Source organism: Capra hircus, chromosome 25, assembly GCF_001704415.2.
Source record: "Capra hircus breed San Clemente chromosome 25, ASM170441v1, whole genome shotgun sequence".
In the NCBI taxonomy this organism is placed as follows: Eukaryota; Metazoa; Chordata; class Mammalia; order Artiodactyla; family Bovidae; genus Capra; species Capra hircus.
Genome location: NC_030832.1, coordinates 40,321,634 through 40,339,471, shown reverse-complemented (window position 1 = coordinate 40,339,471; position 17,838 = coordinate 40,321,634). Strand labels below are relative to the sequence as shown.

General features: G+C 56.5%; 1 protein-coding gene across 2 annotated transcripts in view; it reads left to right on the top strand.

Moving 5' to 3' along the window:
* Positions 1–17,838, top strand: part of SDK1 (sidekick cell adhesion molecule 1) — a 735,743-nt gene that overhangs the window by 704,903 nt on the left and 13,002 nt on the right. For both annotated transcript variants that reach the window (XR_001917262.1, XM_018040596.1), the window contains exons 39-41: positions 2,957–3,118; positions 3,769–3,894; positions 15,311–15,475. Coding sequence is in view for 1 of the 2 variants with exons in the window: in XM_018040596.1 (XP_017896085.1) it covers positions 2,957–3,118; positions 3,769–3,894; positions 15,311–15,475 (453 nt within the window). In the remaining variant the exon portion in view is untranslated. The remainder of the gene's footprint in view (positions 1–2,956; positions 3,119–3,768; positions 3,895–15,310; positions 15,476–17,838) is intronic.

Below are 17,838 nucleotides of genomic sequence, written 5' to 3'. Positions count from 1 at the left end.
CAGAGCTGCCCTGAGCCGGGCCCACCCGCCCCCTGACAGCTCTGGCCCTGCTCCTGCAGGAGCGAGGCTGACCTCAGGCCTCATGCCTCCCCCAGGCGCCCCGGCAACCAGCACACACCCCATCCCTAGGGGCAGAGCTCAAGGCCCGCTGCCCGAGTGCTGCCCTGGTGACCTGTGACCTTCCAGACGCGCCCTGCTCACCACCAACCCGGGCCCGCTTCTCAGGATCCCACTCGGAGCCTGCCTGGACCGCGGCTGCTCCCTGAACCCGGTTCTTCAGTCACACGCTGGGCCTGAGCCCTTCCGGCCTCCACTGCCCTCGGCCCGGGAAGGTGGGGTCTGCCAGGCGGGGCTGCAAGGAGGCCGTGCCTAGGGCAGGGCAGGGCCTCTGGTGACAGGTGTGGGGCCGAGCACCGGAAGTCCTTACTCTGGGCTCGGCTGGGGGCCTCGCACTGGACAGCGCTGGTGGACGCCGGAACAGCAGCCACTTCGGGGCAGGGGGAGGCTTAGGAAGTGTTTGCACACAAGTCCCCACACCTCGGCCTGCCCCTCCCCAGGGCCCCCCAGTTCCTGGATTATGTATGCCCCCCGCTTAGGGCGGCTGACCAGTCTGATGGGCCTGCGGGCCTCTTGAGTAGGGGTCTCCTGGAGAAGCCTGGCCCCCTTCCCTGTGGGATCCGGGATCCCCACAGGCAACCATGGAAGTGGTGACGGGGGCTCCAGACAATTTCTATACGTTCACGTGTCTCAGAGGACCCAGTGTCTCCCGGAAACCTGGCTGCAAACACGGGGTCCTCGGGTGTCTTCATTCTGTGTCGGCTCTCTGTGGCAGCTGGCTCCCCATGAAGACCACCAAGGGTGTGATATGTATGTTACACACGCGCACACGCACGTTTGCAGTGAAGACAGTAAACAGGAGTTGTGAAGCAGCGGCCTCGCCCTGGCTGACCCTGCGTGCCCCACCCCGGGCCCAGACCTGGTGGGCTGCCTTCAGCCCAGGGAGCGGGGGCCCAGCGTGGACCCAGGAGAGCCCGGGCCCACCCGGGTGTCGCCCCAGCCCTCAGAGCACCAGGCCCTGATCCTGGGAATCTGATTCCATGGAAGAGCTGTTTTTATGTTTTCTAAAAATGTCTTTTAAATGGGGGAAAGATTGAAGGCAGGAGGAGAAGGGGACAAAAGAGGATGAGATGATTGGATGGCATCACTGACTCAACGCACATGAGTTTTAGCAAGCTCAGGGAGACGGTGAAGGACAGGGAGGCCTGGCGTGCTTCAGTCCATGGGGTCGCAAAGAGTCGGACATGGCTGAGCTACTGATCATCAACAACAAAATGTTTTAAATGGAAGTATTTTAGGAAATTGCACCATGAGGCTTTGTAGTGCAGGGCACAGTTTTAAAATGGACAAACGAACAAGATTCTGCCGTGGTTGGGACGGAATGGGGGGTTGGGATGGGATGGGGGTGGGGGGACAGAGTGCGCAAAATCTGTGCCCAGGGTTGGTTCTACTCTAAGGAGAAGGTATTTCTTTTTTAACAACAAAAAAGGTGGGGGGTGCTGCTCTGCCAAAATCTATACATCCCACAGGACCCCCAGCATCAGCTGGTGATGGTCTCCATGTGTGCGGGCTGTCCAGAGCGATGGAGCTGAGGGGCAGCTTTGCTGGGCAGAAACCCCTGCTTCTCCAGTGAAAAGCTCCAACCAGGCAAAAGCCACCAGAATCGCTCTGAAATAATTGGGAAGAGAATGACTTAGCTGAGCAAGTGCTTGATAAAGGGCGCGATGTGAACACAGAAAGCCACAGGAAGGGGCCCTGGGACCTGCAGGACTGGAAGGATTTGCTCTGGCGACTTGGAAGCTGGACCCCTTTGGCACAAGGACACGCTTTTTGGGCTCTTCTGAGGTCAAGGCCGCCCCAGGACTCGAGGTGCAGAGAACACCAGCCGCTCGCAGCGAGTGCAGACAGGTGGCCCACGGTCTCGGGAAGCCCGGCGGTCCTCTGTGTGGGGGACGCAGTGGGGCGGACCCTGGACCCTGGACTGCAGGCACCGGGCGCAGCTTGTCCACTCGGCCTCTGCTGACCGACCCCACCACAGCCTGACGCCCACCCAGAGGTGCCTGGCGCCGGCAGTGGGTGGGAGGCTCGGAGAAATCCCGCAGTCTAGAGCTTCTGTAGCTATTTTGTTCAAACGCCTTCTTTTTAAACTTGTCATAAAGAACCTTATTTTCCCTCCTGGAAAAGGCTGCATTTATGTATTTTTCAGGATGTATCTTCCTCCCCAAATACTGAAGCTCTGTTTTCTAATTAAACACCGTGCAGCCAGCATCGCGCGCGCTCTGTCCCCATGTCTGAGGGCGAGGGCTCCGGGCCATCCCCGTCTCTGGGTGGAGGCACCGCTGTCCGTGGTGACAGGTTCTGCATCCTCGAGTCAAGTCCTGGGTGAAGCTGTGCTTGTCATGCATGGCCGAGGCCTTCACACCACAGGGTGGTCCCCACTGGGCGGGGGAAGGGGTGCACCTTTAACCCCCAGAAGTCTTCCCGAGTCTTCCTCTCCCACGATCTCTCCTCCGGGACTGAGTCAGGAAGCCCAAGGTCACCTCCGACGTGACTCAGGACTTTGCGGGAAGGGGCCCTCCAGATCCCAAGGCCCTGCGCTCCGGGTGGTGCTGGTCACCGGGGTTCTCTGTCCCCGACCTGACCAGCGAGCCTGACCACCTCCTCCCACGTGTTGTCAGGGTGCTTCTTCCCTTGTCAGCACCCGCTTATCAAGCTTAGACTCTAATTGCACTTATCTGTGCTGAAAATTGGCCATTATCACCACTTAAACGCCTCCTAATTGTAAGAAAAACTTCCTTAGCAGACCGAGAGACCTCCGCCGTTGATATCAGAGCCGGGCAGGCAGGCGGGGCTCAGGGCCCCTCTGAATCTGCCCCTCTCCCCATTCCTGCGGCCACAGGGGTCAGCAAAGTGGTGACTGTGGATGTGAAGGGGAGCTGGCCGCGCTGGTTGAAGGTGCGGGACCTCACCAAGGGAGTCACCTACTTCTTCCGCGTGCAGGCACGGACCATCGCCTACGGGCCTGAGCTGCAGGCCAACGTCACAGCCGGGCCGGCCGAGGGTGAGTAGCCAGCCCCCTCCGTCCTCTTGCGGGTCTGTCTGCGCCCCAGTGAGCCGTCGTGGCCGCTCAGAACTGGCTTCAGCTCGGGTCTCTGTTGGTCCCGTCGTCTTTTTTTTTAACTTTTGGCTGCACCCCATGCCATGTGGGGCCTCAGGTCCTCGAACAGGGATCAGCCCAGGGCCCCCTGCAGTGGAAGCAGGGGCCCCCAGGGGCGTCTCTTGGCCCTGTAAAAAAGCAGGTATTAACGCAAGAGTCTGAACGTGAACGCATTCAGTATAGACGAGCAAATTCCTAGGCAAGTTTGTATTTTCTGGGAAAATTATTAAGACAAAATAAGTGCATTCAATTCAAGATACACAAGAAAATTTTGAAGTTTTCACACATGAGGCTGAGCCAAGGTTTCCACTTCACAAACGACCTTGGCCTCTGTTTACGGAGTGCTTATGGAGGCGAGGCCAGGGCAGCGGATCCAGGGGGCACCTCCACGCCTCGCCTCTCTTGATCCTCTGAGGGACCTGTGCGGCCTGCGTCAGCCCACACCCCACCCCCACTCTCCAGAGGAGGAGCCTGAGACTGAGCTCGGTGGTCCTGCCTGGAGAGGCTCCGCGGGCGAGGAGTCCCCAAAGCCCTCTGCTCTGCTCTGTCCACAGGGTCCCCGGGCTCCCCTCGAGACGTCTCGGTCACCAAATCCACCTCTGAGCTGACCCTGCAGTGGACGGAGGGCCGGGCCGGCAGGACGCCCACCACAGGCTACATCATCGAGGCCAGACCCTCAGGTAGGGTGGGCGCCACCCCGAAACCGTGTCCCTGCATCTGTACAAGGAGGGACGTGTCCAAGCCGTGGGCCTGCCTGGCAGTATCTCCCTGATGACAAGGGGACCGAGGGGGTGGTGCTGAAATGAGAGCCTCCCTCTCACTGCCCCCACCCTCTGTTTTCATAATCATGACTGTGCTCATAACCTCACAGGCATCAGCCCCACGACAAGGTGGCCCCGTGAGCCAGGTTTAGGGGAGGGGTTGCCTGGAGAATCCCAGGGACGGCAGAGCCTGGTGGGCTGCTGTCTATGGGGTCGCACAGAGTCGGACACGACTGAAGCAACTTAGCAGCAGCAGCAGCAGCAACGGTCACTCAGATACACGTGCTGAGGACTTAGGGCCCCTCACACAGCCCTCGGCTCACCAGTGACAGCCGCGAGTGGCTCAGAGACAGGCTGAGGGTCTCAGTGGACCGCGTCCTGCTCCCCCCTCACTGTGAGCCTTCCTGCCAGGAATGGTGCCCACATTACCTGCTGAGAGCGAGGCTGAGACCCACCTGACCCCGTCCACCCTGGGAGGGCTCTCCCCTTCCTCCGGTTCAGTTAATACCTTTTGTTGTTGTTCAACTACTCAGTCGTGTCCGACTCTTTTCGACCCCACGGACTGCAGCACGCCAGGCCTCCCTGCCCATCACCAACTCCTGGAGTTTGCCCAAACTCATGTCCATTGAGTCGGTGATGCCATCCAGCCATCTCATCCTCTGTCACTCCCTTCTTCTCCTGCCCCCAATCCCTCCCAGCATCAGGGTCTTTTCCAGTGAGTCGGCTCTTTGCATCAGGTGGGCAAATGTTGGAGCTTCAGCTTTTAGGAAGGACTTACTGGAAAATGAACTTCTGATGGGTTAAGTCTGGTATTACAGCCGGGGGTGGGGTGTCGCCCACACAGGAGCACTGCTCGTTCAGACGGCTGCACAGCTCAGCACGAACCTCTGAGGGTGAGGGTACCTGGTGGGCCAGCGCCACGCTCAGAAAGCAAATCGCCAGGTCCCTCCCGCTAGATGGAGTCCAGCTCTGGACGAGTTTCAGACTACGATATAAAGCAGCTATTAGACCAGGAGGAAGGGGCCCTGAAGCTGCAGACCCCACAGTGTCACAGGCGCCCCTCCTCCCCAGCAAACTGGTTCTGAGAGGTTCCTTATTAGAAGTGCCTCTACAGACTTCTAAGGAGAAACCTAGTCCATAAACCAAGGCAGTTTCTATGAAACGTGAATGATTCTTTGGCTCTCACTCCCATGCTCAGCCTCCAGCCTGGGACCTGGCCAGTTTCTGATAAGCAGGGTGTTCGTCCTGTGCTGGGAACAGGACAAATCTGGGGCAGGCCTGGGCCCAGCCAGCACCGTGGCTAAAAGGCCCCTGGGGTCTGGGCCCAAACAAGGCTGTGGAGGCCATGCTGACCCAAAGGAAGCAAGCTGTTTGCCCCTCAAATCCAGGGGTTACCCTGCTCGTTCCCCACACCCCCGCGGTGTTCATGGATAGAATTCTGGAGCTCCAACGATTTAGATGGGAAAAAAATATGTTTTTACCCTCACTAACCTCTAACTGAAAGTAGCACTTCCTTCACTGATAAACGCTCGGTAGCTTCCTCCGCTGCTGTAAACGGGCGCCGAGCACACAGCGGCCTAAATGACAGAGGCGTGCGGTCTCCCGGTTCCGGAGGCGGGAAGCCTCAGATCAAGGTGTCGGCAGGCTGGTTCCCGAGGCGGGCCGAGCCAGGGGTGGGGGGGTCCGGTCCAGCGCCTCCCCGGCTCCCGGAGCACCGCCCACAGCCTCCGAGGCGCCTTGGCTTGTGGCAGAAGCATCACCCAGGCCCCGACCTTCCTCGTCACCTGGCCTCCTCCCTGTGTTCCCGCCTGCGTCCAAATGTCCCCCTTTTATTTCTTTTCTTCACTTACTGTTTTGGACGCGCTGGGTCTTCTTTGCTGCACGTGAGCTTTCTGCAGTCGCAGAGAGTGGGGCCCACCCTCTAGTCGTGGTGCGCGGCTTCTCTCGCGGCGGAGCACGCGCGCTCGGCGGGCGGGCTTCATTCTCTGGCTCCGGAGCGCGCGCTGTGGCCCACAGGCTCCGTTGCTCCGTGGCCTGTGGGATCTTCTCAGAGCAGGGGCCGAACCCGTGTGCGCTGCACTGGCAGGTGGGTTCTCCGCCACTGGAGCACCGCAGAAGTCCCTCATCCCCCTCTTGGAAGGGCCCCAGTCATGTGGAACTAGGGCCCACCCGCATGACCGCATCTTAATTAATTGCATCTGCAGAGACCCTATTTCCAAACAAGATCACGCTCTGAGAGCCTGAGGATCAGGCCTCGGGGGTGTGAATGACAAGGGGATGCAATTCAGTCCACGGCAGGAAGTGAGAAGCCGCCTAAGTCCCTGCAGTGGCTGGGAGGCTGCCGGCAGTAGGAGCCACGGCCACGTTCGCGTCACGTGCCAGCCGTGGAGAGACTCCCCGGACCCTTCACACTCATCCTTACGTTGGAATTACGTCGTCTGCAGACCCTGCTCCACCTCCTTATCCAAGGTGTTCATGACAAAGCCAAGACTTCCGAGTTCCCTGGTGTGAGGCTGTCACAGAAATCCACGTTTCTCTACCATGTCTTCCAGAGACCGCGTGGCTCACCCAGGGCCCTGAGAAGACCCACGCGGCCCAGAGCTTCCTCGCAGCCTGGAGACGGACATGGCTGTGAGCCTCCGGGTACCGCCAGGCACTTGGCATCGCCAGTGTTGCTCGCTCCTTTTCCGCTGCATTCCGCACATCTGAAACCACTCTGAGACAGGGTCCTTCAAGGTCAGCCAGCTGTCAGAGGGTCCACGGCACCGAGAAAGGATACGGAAGCCTTGGTCTCGAGCAGGGGCCCCGAGGTCCTCAGCCTCCATGATCCAACGCCTGCTGGTCTGAGGTGGAGCCAATATAATCACAATAGAAACAAAGTGTGCATCAAACGCGACACTCTTGAATCATCCTGAACACCGCCCCCCACCCCAGCCCTGTCCATGGAAAAACTGTCTTCCAGGAAACCCGTCTCTGGCGCCAAAAAGGCTGGGGACCACTGGAGATGAGATGCACTCGCGACGCTTCCCGAGTCACCTCCCTCTGCCTGAAAGCGGGCTGCCAGCAATTTCCCTTCTCCAGCGGCCGACTGGACCAGGGCAGGCTGACTGGCTCACCGTCCAGCCTCTGAAAGTCGAGAAAGACGCCCCCTGCACTCCAGAATGGAGGCCTGCAGCTGCTTGGAGTCAGATGAAACGTGGTTACAGATTGGCAATGTTTAAACTCTTGCCGGTATCATGAGCTTTGGAGCTCGGCTGTCATCTGTTACAGGCCTCATTGCACAGAGAGTTAAATGTGGCACCGTCTTGCTGCCGCCCCCCGAGCCCTCTGTGGAGCAGTGGAGTCGGAAGGGAGCTTGGTTGTGGTGTGGGCCCCTGGGACAGGGAATTTTTGCTCAGAGGCTGCCCAGGGTCTAGGAAGACTGAGCCCATTTTGGGGAGGCCCCAGGGGCCCCAGGGTGCCTACTGTTCACCCACCAATCTCATCTCCATCTTGCCCTATAAAGCATGGAGCTCACTCACTTAGCTGGTCCGGGAGGGCGGCCAGCAGGCCTGGACAACCCGGACAAGGCCGTGCACCCCTGTGTATCTGCATGTTAACCAGCCAGTTCTGCTGATGAGCAGGCAGGGATCAGGACCGTTCCCAAGAAAAAGAAACGCAAAAAGACAAAATGGCTGTCTGAGGAGGCCTTACAAATCGCTGAGAAGAGAAGTGAAAGGCAAAGGAGGAAAGGAAAGATACACCCATCTGAATGCAGAGTTCCAGAGAACAGCAAGGAGAGATAAGAAAGCCCTCCTCAGTGGTCAGTGCAAAGAAATAGAGGAAAACAATAGAATGGGAAAGACTAGAGATCTCCTCAAGAAAATTAGAGACACCAAGGGAACATTTCATGCAAACATGGGCTTAATAAAGGACAGAAATGGTATGGACCTAACAGAAGCAGAAGGTATTAAGAGGTGGCAAGAATACACAGAAGAACTATACAAAAAAGATCTTCATGACCCAGATAATCACGATGGTGTGATCACTCACCTAGAGTCAGACATCCTAGGGTGCAAAGTCAAGTGGGCCTTAGGAAGCATCACTACAAACAAAGCTAGTGGAGGTGATGGAATTCCAGTTGAGCTATTTCAAATCCTAAAAGATGATGCTGTGAAAGTGCTGCACTCAATATGCCAGCAAATTTGGAAAACTCAGCAGTGGCCACAGGACTGGAAAAGGTCAGTTTTCACACCCATCCCAAAGAAAGGCAATGCCAAAGAATGCTCAAACTACTGCACAATTGCACTCATCTCACATGCTAGCAAAGTAATGCTCAAAATTCTCCAAGCCAGGCTTCTACAGTACGTGAACTGAGAACTTCCAGATGTTCAAGCTGGATTTAGAAAAGGCAGAGGAACCAGAGATCAAATTGCCAGCATCTGTCGGATCATTGAAAAAGTGAGAGTTCCAGAAAAACATCTATTTCTGCTTTATTGACTATGCCAAAGCCTTTGACTGTGTGGATCACAACAAACTGTGGAAAATTCTTCAAGAGATGGGAATACCAGACCACCTGACCTTCCTCCTGAGAAATCTGTATGCAGGTCAGGAAGCAACAGTTAGAACTGGACGTGGAAAACAGACTGGTTCCAAATAGGAAAAGGAGTATGTCAAGGCTGTATATTGTCACCCTGCTTATTTAACTTCTATGCAGAGTACATCATGAGAAACGCTGGGCTGGATGAAGCACAAGCTGGAATCAAGGTTGCCAGGAGAAATATCAATAACCTCAGATATGCAGATGACACCACCCTTATGGCAGAAAGTGAAGAAGAACTAAAGAGCCTCTTGATGAAAGTGAAAGAAGAGAGTGAAAAAGCTGACTTAAAAGTCAACATTCAGAAAACGAAGATCATGGCATCTGGTCCCGTCACTTCATGGCAAATAGATGGGCAAACAATGGAAACAGGGACAGACTTTCCTTTTTTGGGCTCCAAAATCACTGCAGATGGTGACTGCAGCCATGAAATTAAAAGACACTTGCTCTTTGGAAGAAAAGCTATGACCAACCTAGACAGCATATTAAAGAGCAGAGACGTTACTTTGCCAACAAATGTCCGTCTAGTCAAGGCTATTGTTTTTCCAGTAGTCATGTATGGATGTGAGAGTTGGACCATAAAGAAAGCTGAGCGTTGAAGAATTGATGCTTTTGAACTGTGGTGTTGGAAAAGACTCTTGAGAGTCCCTTGGACAGCAAGGAGATCCAACCAGTCCATCCTAAAGGAAATCAGTCCTGAATATTCATTGGAAGGACTGATGCTGAAGCTGAAGTTCTAATACTTTGATCACCTGATGTGAAGAACTGACTCATTGGAAAAGACCCTGATGCTGGGAAAGGTTGAAGGCAGGAAGAGAAGGGGACAATAGAGAATGAGATGGTTGGATGGCATCACCGACTCGATGGACATGAATTTGAGCAAGCTCCGGGAGTTGGTGATGGACAGGGAAGCCTGGCGTGCCACAGTCCCTGGGGTCAGAAAGAGTCAGACATGACTGAGCACTGAACTGAACTGAACTGAACCGAATTCTGCTGATGCTCTGACACGAACACCCGAAACTGAACAGCTACTAAGGAAATTCGCACGGGGCTAGAACGCAGACTCCCTCCCAGTCCTGGAGAAGGGCGGTCAGAGAGCACGGACTCGGCCCCAGACCCCGCCGGACAGTCCTGCCGGAGGTTCACTTCCGGGGCTTTGAGAAGGTGCCCCCCAGTCGGTGTTGCCAAGCTCCGGGAAAGGCAGCGGGAACTGCGCACTGGGCACATGCAGCTGATTTATTCACACAGATTATTCCGAGGCGTTTCACTGTGTAGATCAAGAAGCCTCATTTACATATTTACACAATAGGCGGGAATGGCACTGAAGCAGCTATAAATATATTCTCCTCTCCAAAGCAGCCGCGAAATACACAGATTTAGGACGTTCCGAATGCAAGGAGACATCGTGTTGCCTTTTTCACAAATAATGTATTTAGCCCGGAGATGGGCGCGGCTGAGACGGATTACGGTCCTTGGTCCCTGGGTGGGGGGCAGGGGTCTTCCCCCAAAACTTTCAGCCCTCCAGGGAGCCCCCCAGGCCCCTCCCCACTCATTCTGTCCACTTGCAGTCTTTGACTGCAGGACTTTTCAGCCGAACAAAGGAAAACATCAGTGTTTTGCCGAAGGTTTAAAAATCCACAGAAGTGGCTGAGTCAGCACCCTCAGCAGGCGCGCTGTGGCTACAGTTCTCAACTGTGCCGCCGGCCTGTGCTCACGCCCGTCTCCCTCACAGCCAGTCAGCCTCCGCGGACGTTTATTCCAGGGCTGGGCCCCCCATCACAGGCCATCCTTTGCATTTCAACATTCATCTCCTGTGTCCTGCCTTAAACAAGGACCAGATAAAATACAATTTTTTTTTAATCAGATGTATTTAGCCTCAAATTTAATCCCCACCATGTAAGTTAAATTTCTGACCCAGACCATTTATACAAAGAGAAATGGCAGTGTTCAAGAAATAAACGGGCTTCCCCAGTGAGTCAGTAGTGAAAAATCCATCTGCCAGTGCAGGAGACGGACCTGGGTTGAAGATCCCCTGGTGAAGGAAATGGCAACCCACCCCAGTGTTCTTGCCTGGGAAATCCCCTGGATGGAGGAGTCTGGCGGGCCACAGTCTATGGCGTCGTGAGAGAGTCAGACACGACTTAGAGACCAAACAACTCCAAGAAATGAACAGCTGCAGACTCAGAACTGCAAGCCGACATCCCCCGTTCATTGGTGAGTTAGTGGCACCAGAAATCTCGGGCCATGAATGACAGTGTCATTCATTGTGGACACTGTCTGACTGTCCAGGAAATCAGACTTTTGTACTGGCGTCTGCCTGCGCTTCTGGGTGTTGGGGGACCCACGGAGCACAGACCCCAGGATGTGCCTGCGCCGGGCGGGGCTCTGGTCAGGAGAGAGGTCGTCCTGGTTCCCCGGTGCTGAGGATGTCGTCCCGGAGACATGGGCCTCCTGCCACCGCCAGGCGAGGAGGGGGGTGCTGGCCCCGAAAGCGAAGAGTCGCCTTGCTCCGTTCCCTGAAAACAAGCTGGTCAGGGCGGCAGCCTGTGTGGACAGAGGGTGCCTGCTTTCCTCGAGGCCATTCAGAATTAGCCATCTTCCTGTTTTAGGAAACAAACATTGCTGTAGGGCGGCCCAGACCAGGATCTTCTCTTTTTAAAGGAAAACTGGCCGGCGGGGCCGCACTGTGTGGGTGGACAGCTCTCCTCCCGAGTCAGCACAGATGGAGGCGTGTGACCAGAGTGGTTTATCCGGCAACATTCCGCAGCGTTCATTTCTCAGCGGCTCCCCCATCTTCTTACCCACTCTGGTGTCTTCCCAGCAGTGTCTCAGTAACAGGAGTCCAGGAAGGTGCCGGGGGTCCCGAAGGGGGGCTGGGCCCAGCAGACACCGCGAACACCTCAACACAGACGTCATGCGGCCCCGGCCTGAAGGTCAGCATCACCACCAGGGAGGTCAAAGGCCTGGTCCTCAGGCCTGGGGCGTCAGCCACCCAGGGATGTGGCTTTGGGAAACACAGCCACTGTTTCCCTCAGGCCAATCTGAGCTCCCCACGAGGGTGGGGAGGGAAAGCTGGCTGGGGTCTCCAGGGCACCCAGTGGAGTAGCCTCATCTGGGGTCTGAGAGCAGGCCAAGCACATCCCCAGAAACACACAAGGGCCCGCACACTCCACAAATGTTGGTCAAGATGGACATTCAAGCCCAGGGATTATCCTGGTGCGTGGAAAATCTGTTGCACAAATCTCATTATGCTTAATAGTTCTATAATGTTGTTTCCCCCCTAATTTGTAGACATACTTTTCTCCATCATTGATCTATTGAGATATTTAATGACACAGTACAGATGAGGTAAACGGTCGGCAGTGGAGAGGCAGAGTGGATGTTCCAGCGGCCACCAGGGGTTTCTGCCGGCCGTGATCACAGCATGAGCATCAGCGCGGATAAACAGCCCAGAGGGTCACAAGTGGAGCCAAAAATGCTGAGTATGCTGGTTTTGGAAAGGCAGAATTAAGCAGAACAAAAATACAAACTTTTTTCTATTAATTCAGAAGGAAATTCTCTTGGTATGACTTCCCTCCTCCCAGCGTTTTTCCATGTAAAGTAAATCGTCTTGTGTTGAGATTCTGTATCAATATTTTAAAAACGTTTTTATGAAAAATACACATAATTCCTGGAGCTATGACAGAGCATTTAAAATAAAATGTGGCCTCTGGGTGATGGGAGAGGAAGGGGAAATCATTTTTTTTTATTCAAGTAGCAGGAAAGTATTACAGAAACCTTCCTGCCAAAGACACTCAGAGAACCCACAGCAGGAGTGCTCGAGCCGCTGAGGACAGTCTGGGAGCACCTCTCACAGTCTTGTTAGTCCCTTAATTACAGTGGCTTTAGGCATTATCCGGTGTATTAGGGTCTGTGTTTTTCCTTTAGCCTCTTTCACAGCATAAAACTATCTTCTTAGAGGGAAAACACCACACGAGTCACCCAATGTTTAAAGCCCTTGGAACAGTGACTTGCTCATAGTAAGCACTAAATAAACAGTGGTGGTCATTTTATTGAAAACTTGCTTGTGCCAGGCCCTATGAAAAGCTATGGGGGCATAAGGATGGGTGGATGGGTGGATAAACAGATGGATGGGCAGATGGAAGGGTGAATGGGGGGAGGAAAGAAAAGATGGATGGAGAGAGGGAGGGAGGGGAGAAAAGATGGAAGGAAGGAAAGTGGTAAGAGACGGGGGGAATCATGTCAACTGACATCTACTGAACGCTTGAAACATTCGCGAGCCCATTGGTGCAGACAGACAGGTAAACGTCAAGAAGTGTCCGGGAGGCCCAGAGGCGGACACTTCCATCTCTTCCCAGAGTACAGGAGTGGGCCAGGGCTGGCCTCCAGGAGGTGAATCTGAAAGGGTGAGATGACCTTGTTGGTTTTCTCCACCCCCACCTGTAGATTCTTCAGTAGCTCGTTGAGAACAGAAGTCTCATCTGGCTCCCTGTTGGCTGGAACAGGGCCTGAGCAGAGCGTGAGCTCTGAAGTGATTGTGGATGGAGCGGGCGGGCGGAGGGCGTGGCGGGGAGCAGGGCCTCCCGAGGCCTCCAGGCAAGGGAGCAGGGCCTGCAGGAAAGCGCACGCTTCACACCAGAAATCCAGCACAGAGAACAATCGAACGTGCAGACCCTGATGGTCTCAGAAGGAAGAGGAAGCTTAAGCGATGACTTGCCGTTTGGACGTTGTTAAGGGTAATGGGTGTCTTGGTGAGCATTTAGAAATAAGCAGTCATCGTGCTCCCCCTCTGTACCGAGATCTGTGCCTTTCAAGTCTCGCCCGCATCCATTCCTTCGTTAACCCGTGACTACAAATGCTTAACTGGAGCTCATGGTAAGCCCTGTGCAAGCACAGACTCGCACGCGGGTGATCTTCTGTTCACCGTGGGGCTGATCCTCTCCAGCCCCTGCTGTTCCGAGGTGTGTGATGAGGCTGTTTCCCAGAGAGCCGTCCTCCCTGTGAAGCATGCACATTTAAATGCGCTGTTCCTCTCCAGGTCGCCTGCTCTTTGTAAAAGATCACCTACCTGCTCCTGCAACAGAATTTATAATTCACAGAGGATCAGTGCTTCAAACGAACAGTGTGGGCCCGGAGCCCACTTTTCACCCAACGAGCTCCTTAGAGACTGGATTTCGCAAACACTCGCGGGGCGTGCTGCTTACCGAGCACTTCATCAGTACTGACTCGTTCAGTCCCTGAGGCACGCCTGTGACGTAGATGTCCTCTGTTGCCCGCGCTCTCGGGTGAGGCACAGAGAGGTTAAACCCTCTCCCTAAGGTCACACAGCTCACGCGTGGTGAGGCAGCTTCGCACCAAGGCTGTCTAGCTGCTTCCTTTCTCTCTGTGTCCGATTTTCTGGCTTCAGTTTCCGTTTTCTTACCGTTTTCCTGTATGTCAGGGTTGAAAGAGACTCAGTATCTATTTTTATTGTGGTAACACACGTGGTGTAAGTGTGCCGTCTCGGCCGCCCGTGCGTGTGCGGCTCAGCAGCATGAAGTACGTCCCCGCGGTTGCGCAATGTTGTCCCTAGCGCTTGTTCATCTTCCCGGACTGAGGCTGTGTCCTCATTAAATCACGTCTCAGCCCCTAGCACCCACCCGTCTCCCTTCTGTCCCTGTGGACTCGCTCGGGGAACCTCCTAGGCGTGGACCCGTCCAGTGTTTGTCTGCGTGTGACGCAGCGTCACGTCCTCGAGGTTCATCCACGCTGTGTCAGCAGGCGCGAGAATGTCTCCCTTTCTGAGGCTGGATCACACTTCTCTGTGTGGCTGGACGGACCACATCTTATTTATCCATCCCTCCGTGGATGGGCACAGGTTGCTTCCATCACCTCTGGGCTCCTGTGAATAATGCTCTGTGGACACGGGCGTTTAAGTTCAAAATTCAGGTTGTTCAGTCGTGTCTGACTCTGCGACCCCATGGACTTCGAAGAGTCAGAATCCAGTACATCTTTTAAAATCTATACTTCTGTCTGGTAGCTCCCAGGAAGAGCCGAAACATGACTGGTCTTAGGGCAGGCTTGGCGCTGAAGCCCCTCCAAAGGGTGCTCGAACTCAAGGAAGGCACTTCGGGGGTTTGGCTCGGGAGGTGAAGCCAGGTCCCCAGGTGCAGGGCTAAGGCCCCCGTGGGGTTGGCCCAGAGCCCCTGCCTGCCTCTCCATGCCAGCTGCCCCTCGGTGCCGTCGCCCCGTGAGAGAGCATGACCCGCTATTGATTATCGAAAGCAGCACCAGGCGCGCCACAGCGACCACCCAGTGTAGACAGCGTCACCGCGTCACCCCAACCCTGGGAGCTGGCTGGTGCACGAGGCTGTGGCTCAGCGTCCTCTCTTTGACCCGCCTGCTGGATTGTCATTTCCAATGAGAAGGCAGTGGGGCTAACTCAGGGCGGAGGCTGGTGTGCGTGGGGGCCTCTGGGCCCGTGAGGGCAGGGGCGCATGTCCTCAGTGAGTCGGGATAGTGGGAACTTGGGGGTTAGGGACACGCAGTGGGCGGGGGCAGCAAGATGTCCCAAAAAGAGCCAGCACTCTACACCAAGAGGAGACGACAGAACCAGAGGCCAGGAGGACGTAGGGAAGACACTTCCGCCCAGCTGAGAGCCTCAGTGATGCCCGTTCAGGAGGCAGCAGGGGGCTGAGGGCAGGGCAGGCAGCGTCCACCCACCGGGCCTCCGTGTGGGAGATGGGCACCCTGACCTCCGTTCTCACTGCCCTGCAGACGAAGGCCTGTGGGACATGTTTGCCAAGGACATTCCGCGGGGCGCCACGTCCTACACCGTCAGCCTGGACCAGCTCAGGCAAGGAGTGACCTACGAGTTCCGGGTGGTGGCCGTGAACCAGGCGGGCTACGGGGAGCCCAGCAGCCCCTCTGCCGCCGTGTCAGGTAGGAGCCCCACCCAGGGACCCCGGGGGGCAGGCAGGCGGGCGGCGTGGGCCCCGAGCATGGCCATCCCTGGAGGAGACGTCCTGGCTGCACTGAGCTCCTCTCGCCCTCCGTCAGAGCCAGGAACTCAGCTTGAGCTGGGCAGGATACCCCCAGGGGAGAAGGCGTCCCCTGCAAAGTGCAGCCCGAGGCCCTCTGTTAGTGGGTGCGTCCTTGCTGTTGAGCTGAAAGTTGAAAAGCAAGATTGCACCAACCTGCCCCTCCCTAGCCGCCATCGGGGAGCGCGTGAGTCCTGGACATGAGGCTGTGTCAGCCCAGGCGTCCTTGAGGGATGCCGGCCGAGGGGCCCGGTGCACCCGGCACCTCAGATTGGAGGCCGAGGCCTGCTGGCTCCAGCGTCAGCCCCGGCTCAGCCGTGGGGGTAGCGCAGACATGGAGAGGGGGGCCAGGCTCCTTTACCTGGAGCTCAAGCGTCAGTGGCGACAGACCCCGTCCTCACCAGTGACATGATGAGGGGTGTGACCGCTGGGAGGAAGTGATGGCCCTAGGCCTGGGTCTTAAAGGGTGCAGGGGGATGGCCGCAGGGAAGGGAGAGCCTGCACGAGGCTGGGGGGGTGCAGTGGGGGGACTGGCTGGTCGTGCAGCCTGGACCCGCTCCTGGGGCCCCAGGTGTGGGTGAGGAGTGGGCCTCCATCCCAGTTGCACCTTAGGGGCCCCCCTCAGGAACACTTAGAAAACAGTTATGCAGGCCCCCCGCCCCGGACAGCAGCTGCATCACGGGGGCCATGGGTCTGGGCCTGATGATTTTCTAGCTCCAAGGTGGTCCTTCCACGCCGCCGAGATTGCAAGCCAGGCTCTAGAGGTGGGGGTGGCTGCAGGCCGACCACCTGGAGCCGATTTGAGAAGGGAGCTGGCTGCAGAGACGTTTGGAGGTCGCAGGCCGATTCTGGGCCAGAAACCATGAGCCTTCCTTCCAATCAGGACAAATGTGTTCCCCATCCCCATAGTCACATCTGTTTAAGCTGCTGACTGTGCTTGTTTAAATTGGAAACATCCTTCATCCTTTCCTTGAGTGGGCCTGGAGGGAGGAGAGCATCCACAGGCACCTGGGCCCCACGCCTCCTGGTCTGGGAGCACCGTGGGTTCCAGCGGCGCTTGGTGAGAGGGACAACCTGGGCACCACTCGCTTGTTGAATGAAAAACAGGTAGAAAGATCAAATCTACTCTTCCGCTTCGTCTTTATGAAGAAACCTGTAAACACACCCCAAAGTAGAGAGAATGGAATAAGGAAGCCCGTCCCTCGGTTCACCAACTCAGGGTTTGCTCCCCTCGACCACATATAAGAAATTACAAAAGCACTTCCAAACGCGCAGGGCTCGCAGTCCCGCACACAGCGGGGGCGACAGAGGCTGCTTCCTGCGTAAGAACACGGCTCCCAGTCCTCGGGGCGTGGGCACCCTGGCTCGCACGTCCCTCTGAAATCCAGCTCGTGTGTGTCGGATCTAAAGCGCTGCCGCCTGCCAGGGCTCTCCCCTGTGCTGTCGGGGTAGCCAGAGAGGACTCCCACTTGTTCGCAGGGCTCACACGCTTCACGTCCGTCCGCTGAGACCCTTCTGGCGGGTTTCTGCTTCTAGGCGGCAGGCCTTGGGGCCCCCGTCCTGTCCTGCACAACGGATGCCCCCAACAGGGAAGCAGGTGGAAGGCACGAGGGGACCCCAGGGCCATCCGGCACCTGGCAAAAAGCAACTCCCATCTCTCTCGTCTCAGTAAACAGAATAAAACATGAGGAAGAAGACAGTCCTCTTTCAAAGTAACTCTGTTGTGCTGGGGGCTCGAAATACATAGAACACAGCCCCAGCTTCCATGGGTGGGGGGCCCTGGCGCAGCGGAGGAGGCCAACAGGTAGCAGACAGGCCCCCCAGCCGCAGCGTGTGAGCAGCAGGTGTGGGCGCATCCAGCTCTCGGCCGGAGGGGTCGGTCATGGGGCTCCCAGGCTTAGACTGAGCATACCCAGGCTCGTGGGTGCAGCGCTTGCAGGAGGGGCCAACTTTCCACCCGAGAACTCCCTGTGATGCCAAGGATTCAGTGGAGTTCTGGTGGCAGGTGGAGGTGATGAGACCAGGTGGTGGCAGCGGAACGGGGGTGGCCAGGCGGTTTGGGGGTGTCTGGGGAGAAAGCCCCCATACTGGGAGAGAGGAGCAAGGCTGGGCACTTCTGTCCCTCCCTCCCTGTAACCCAGACAACAGATGAAACGGGGAATGTAAGCTCGCTGGCCAAGGCCCGGGTTGAGGGCAGCGGGGGCGAGGGGAGCCCAGGCCCGAGAGAGAGAGCGGACCCAGAGCCTCTTCGGGAAACCGGTGGAT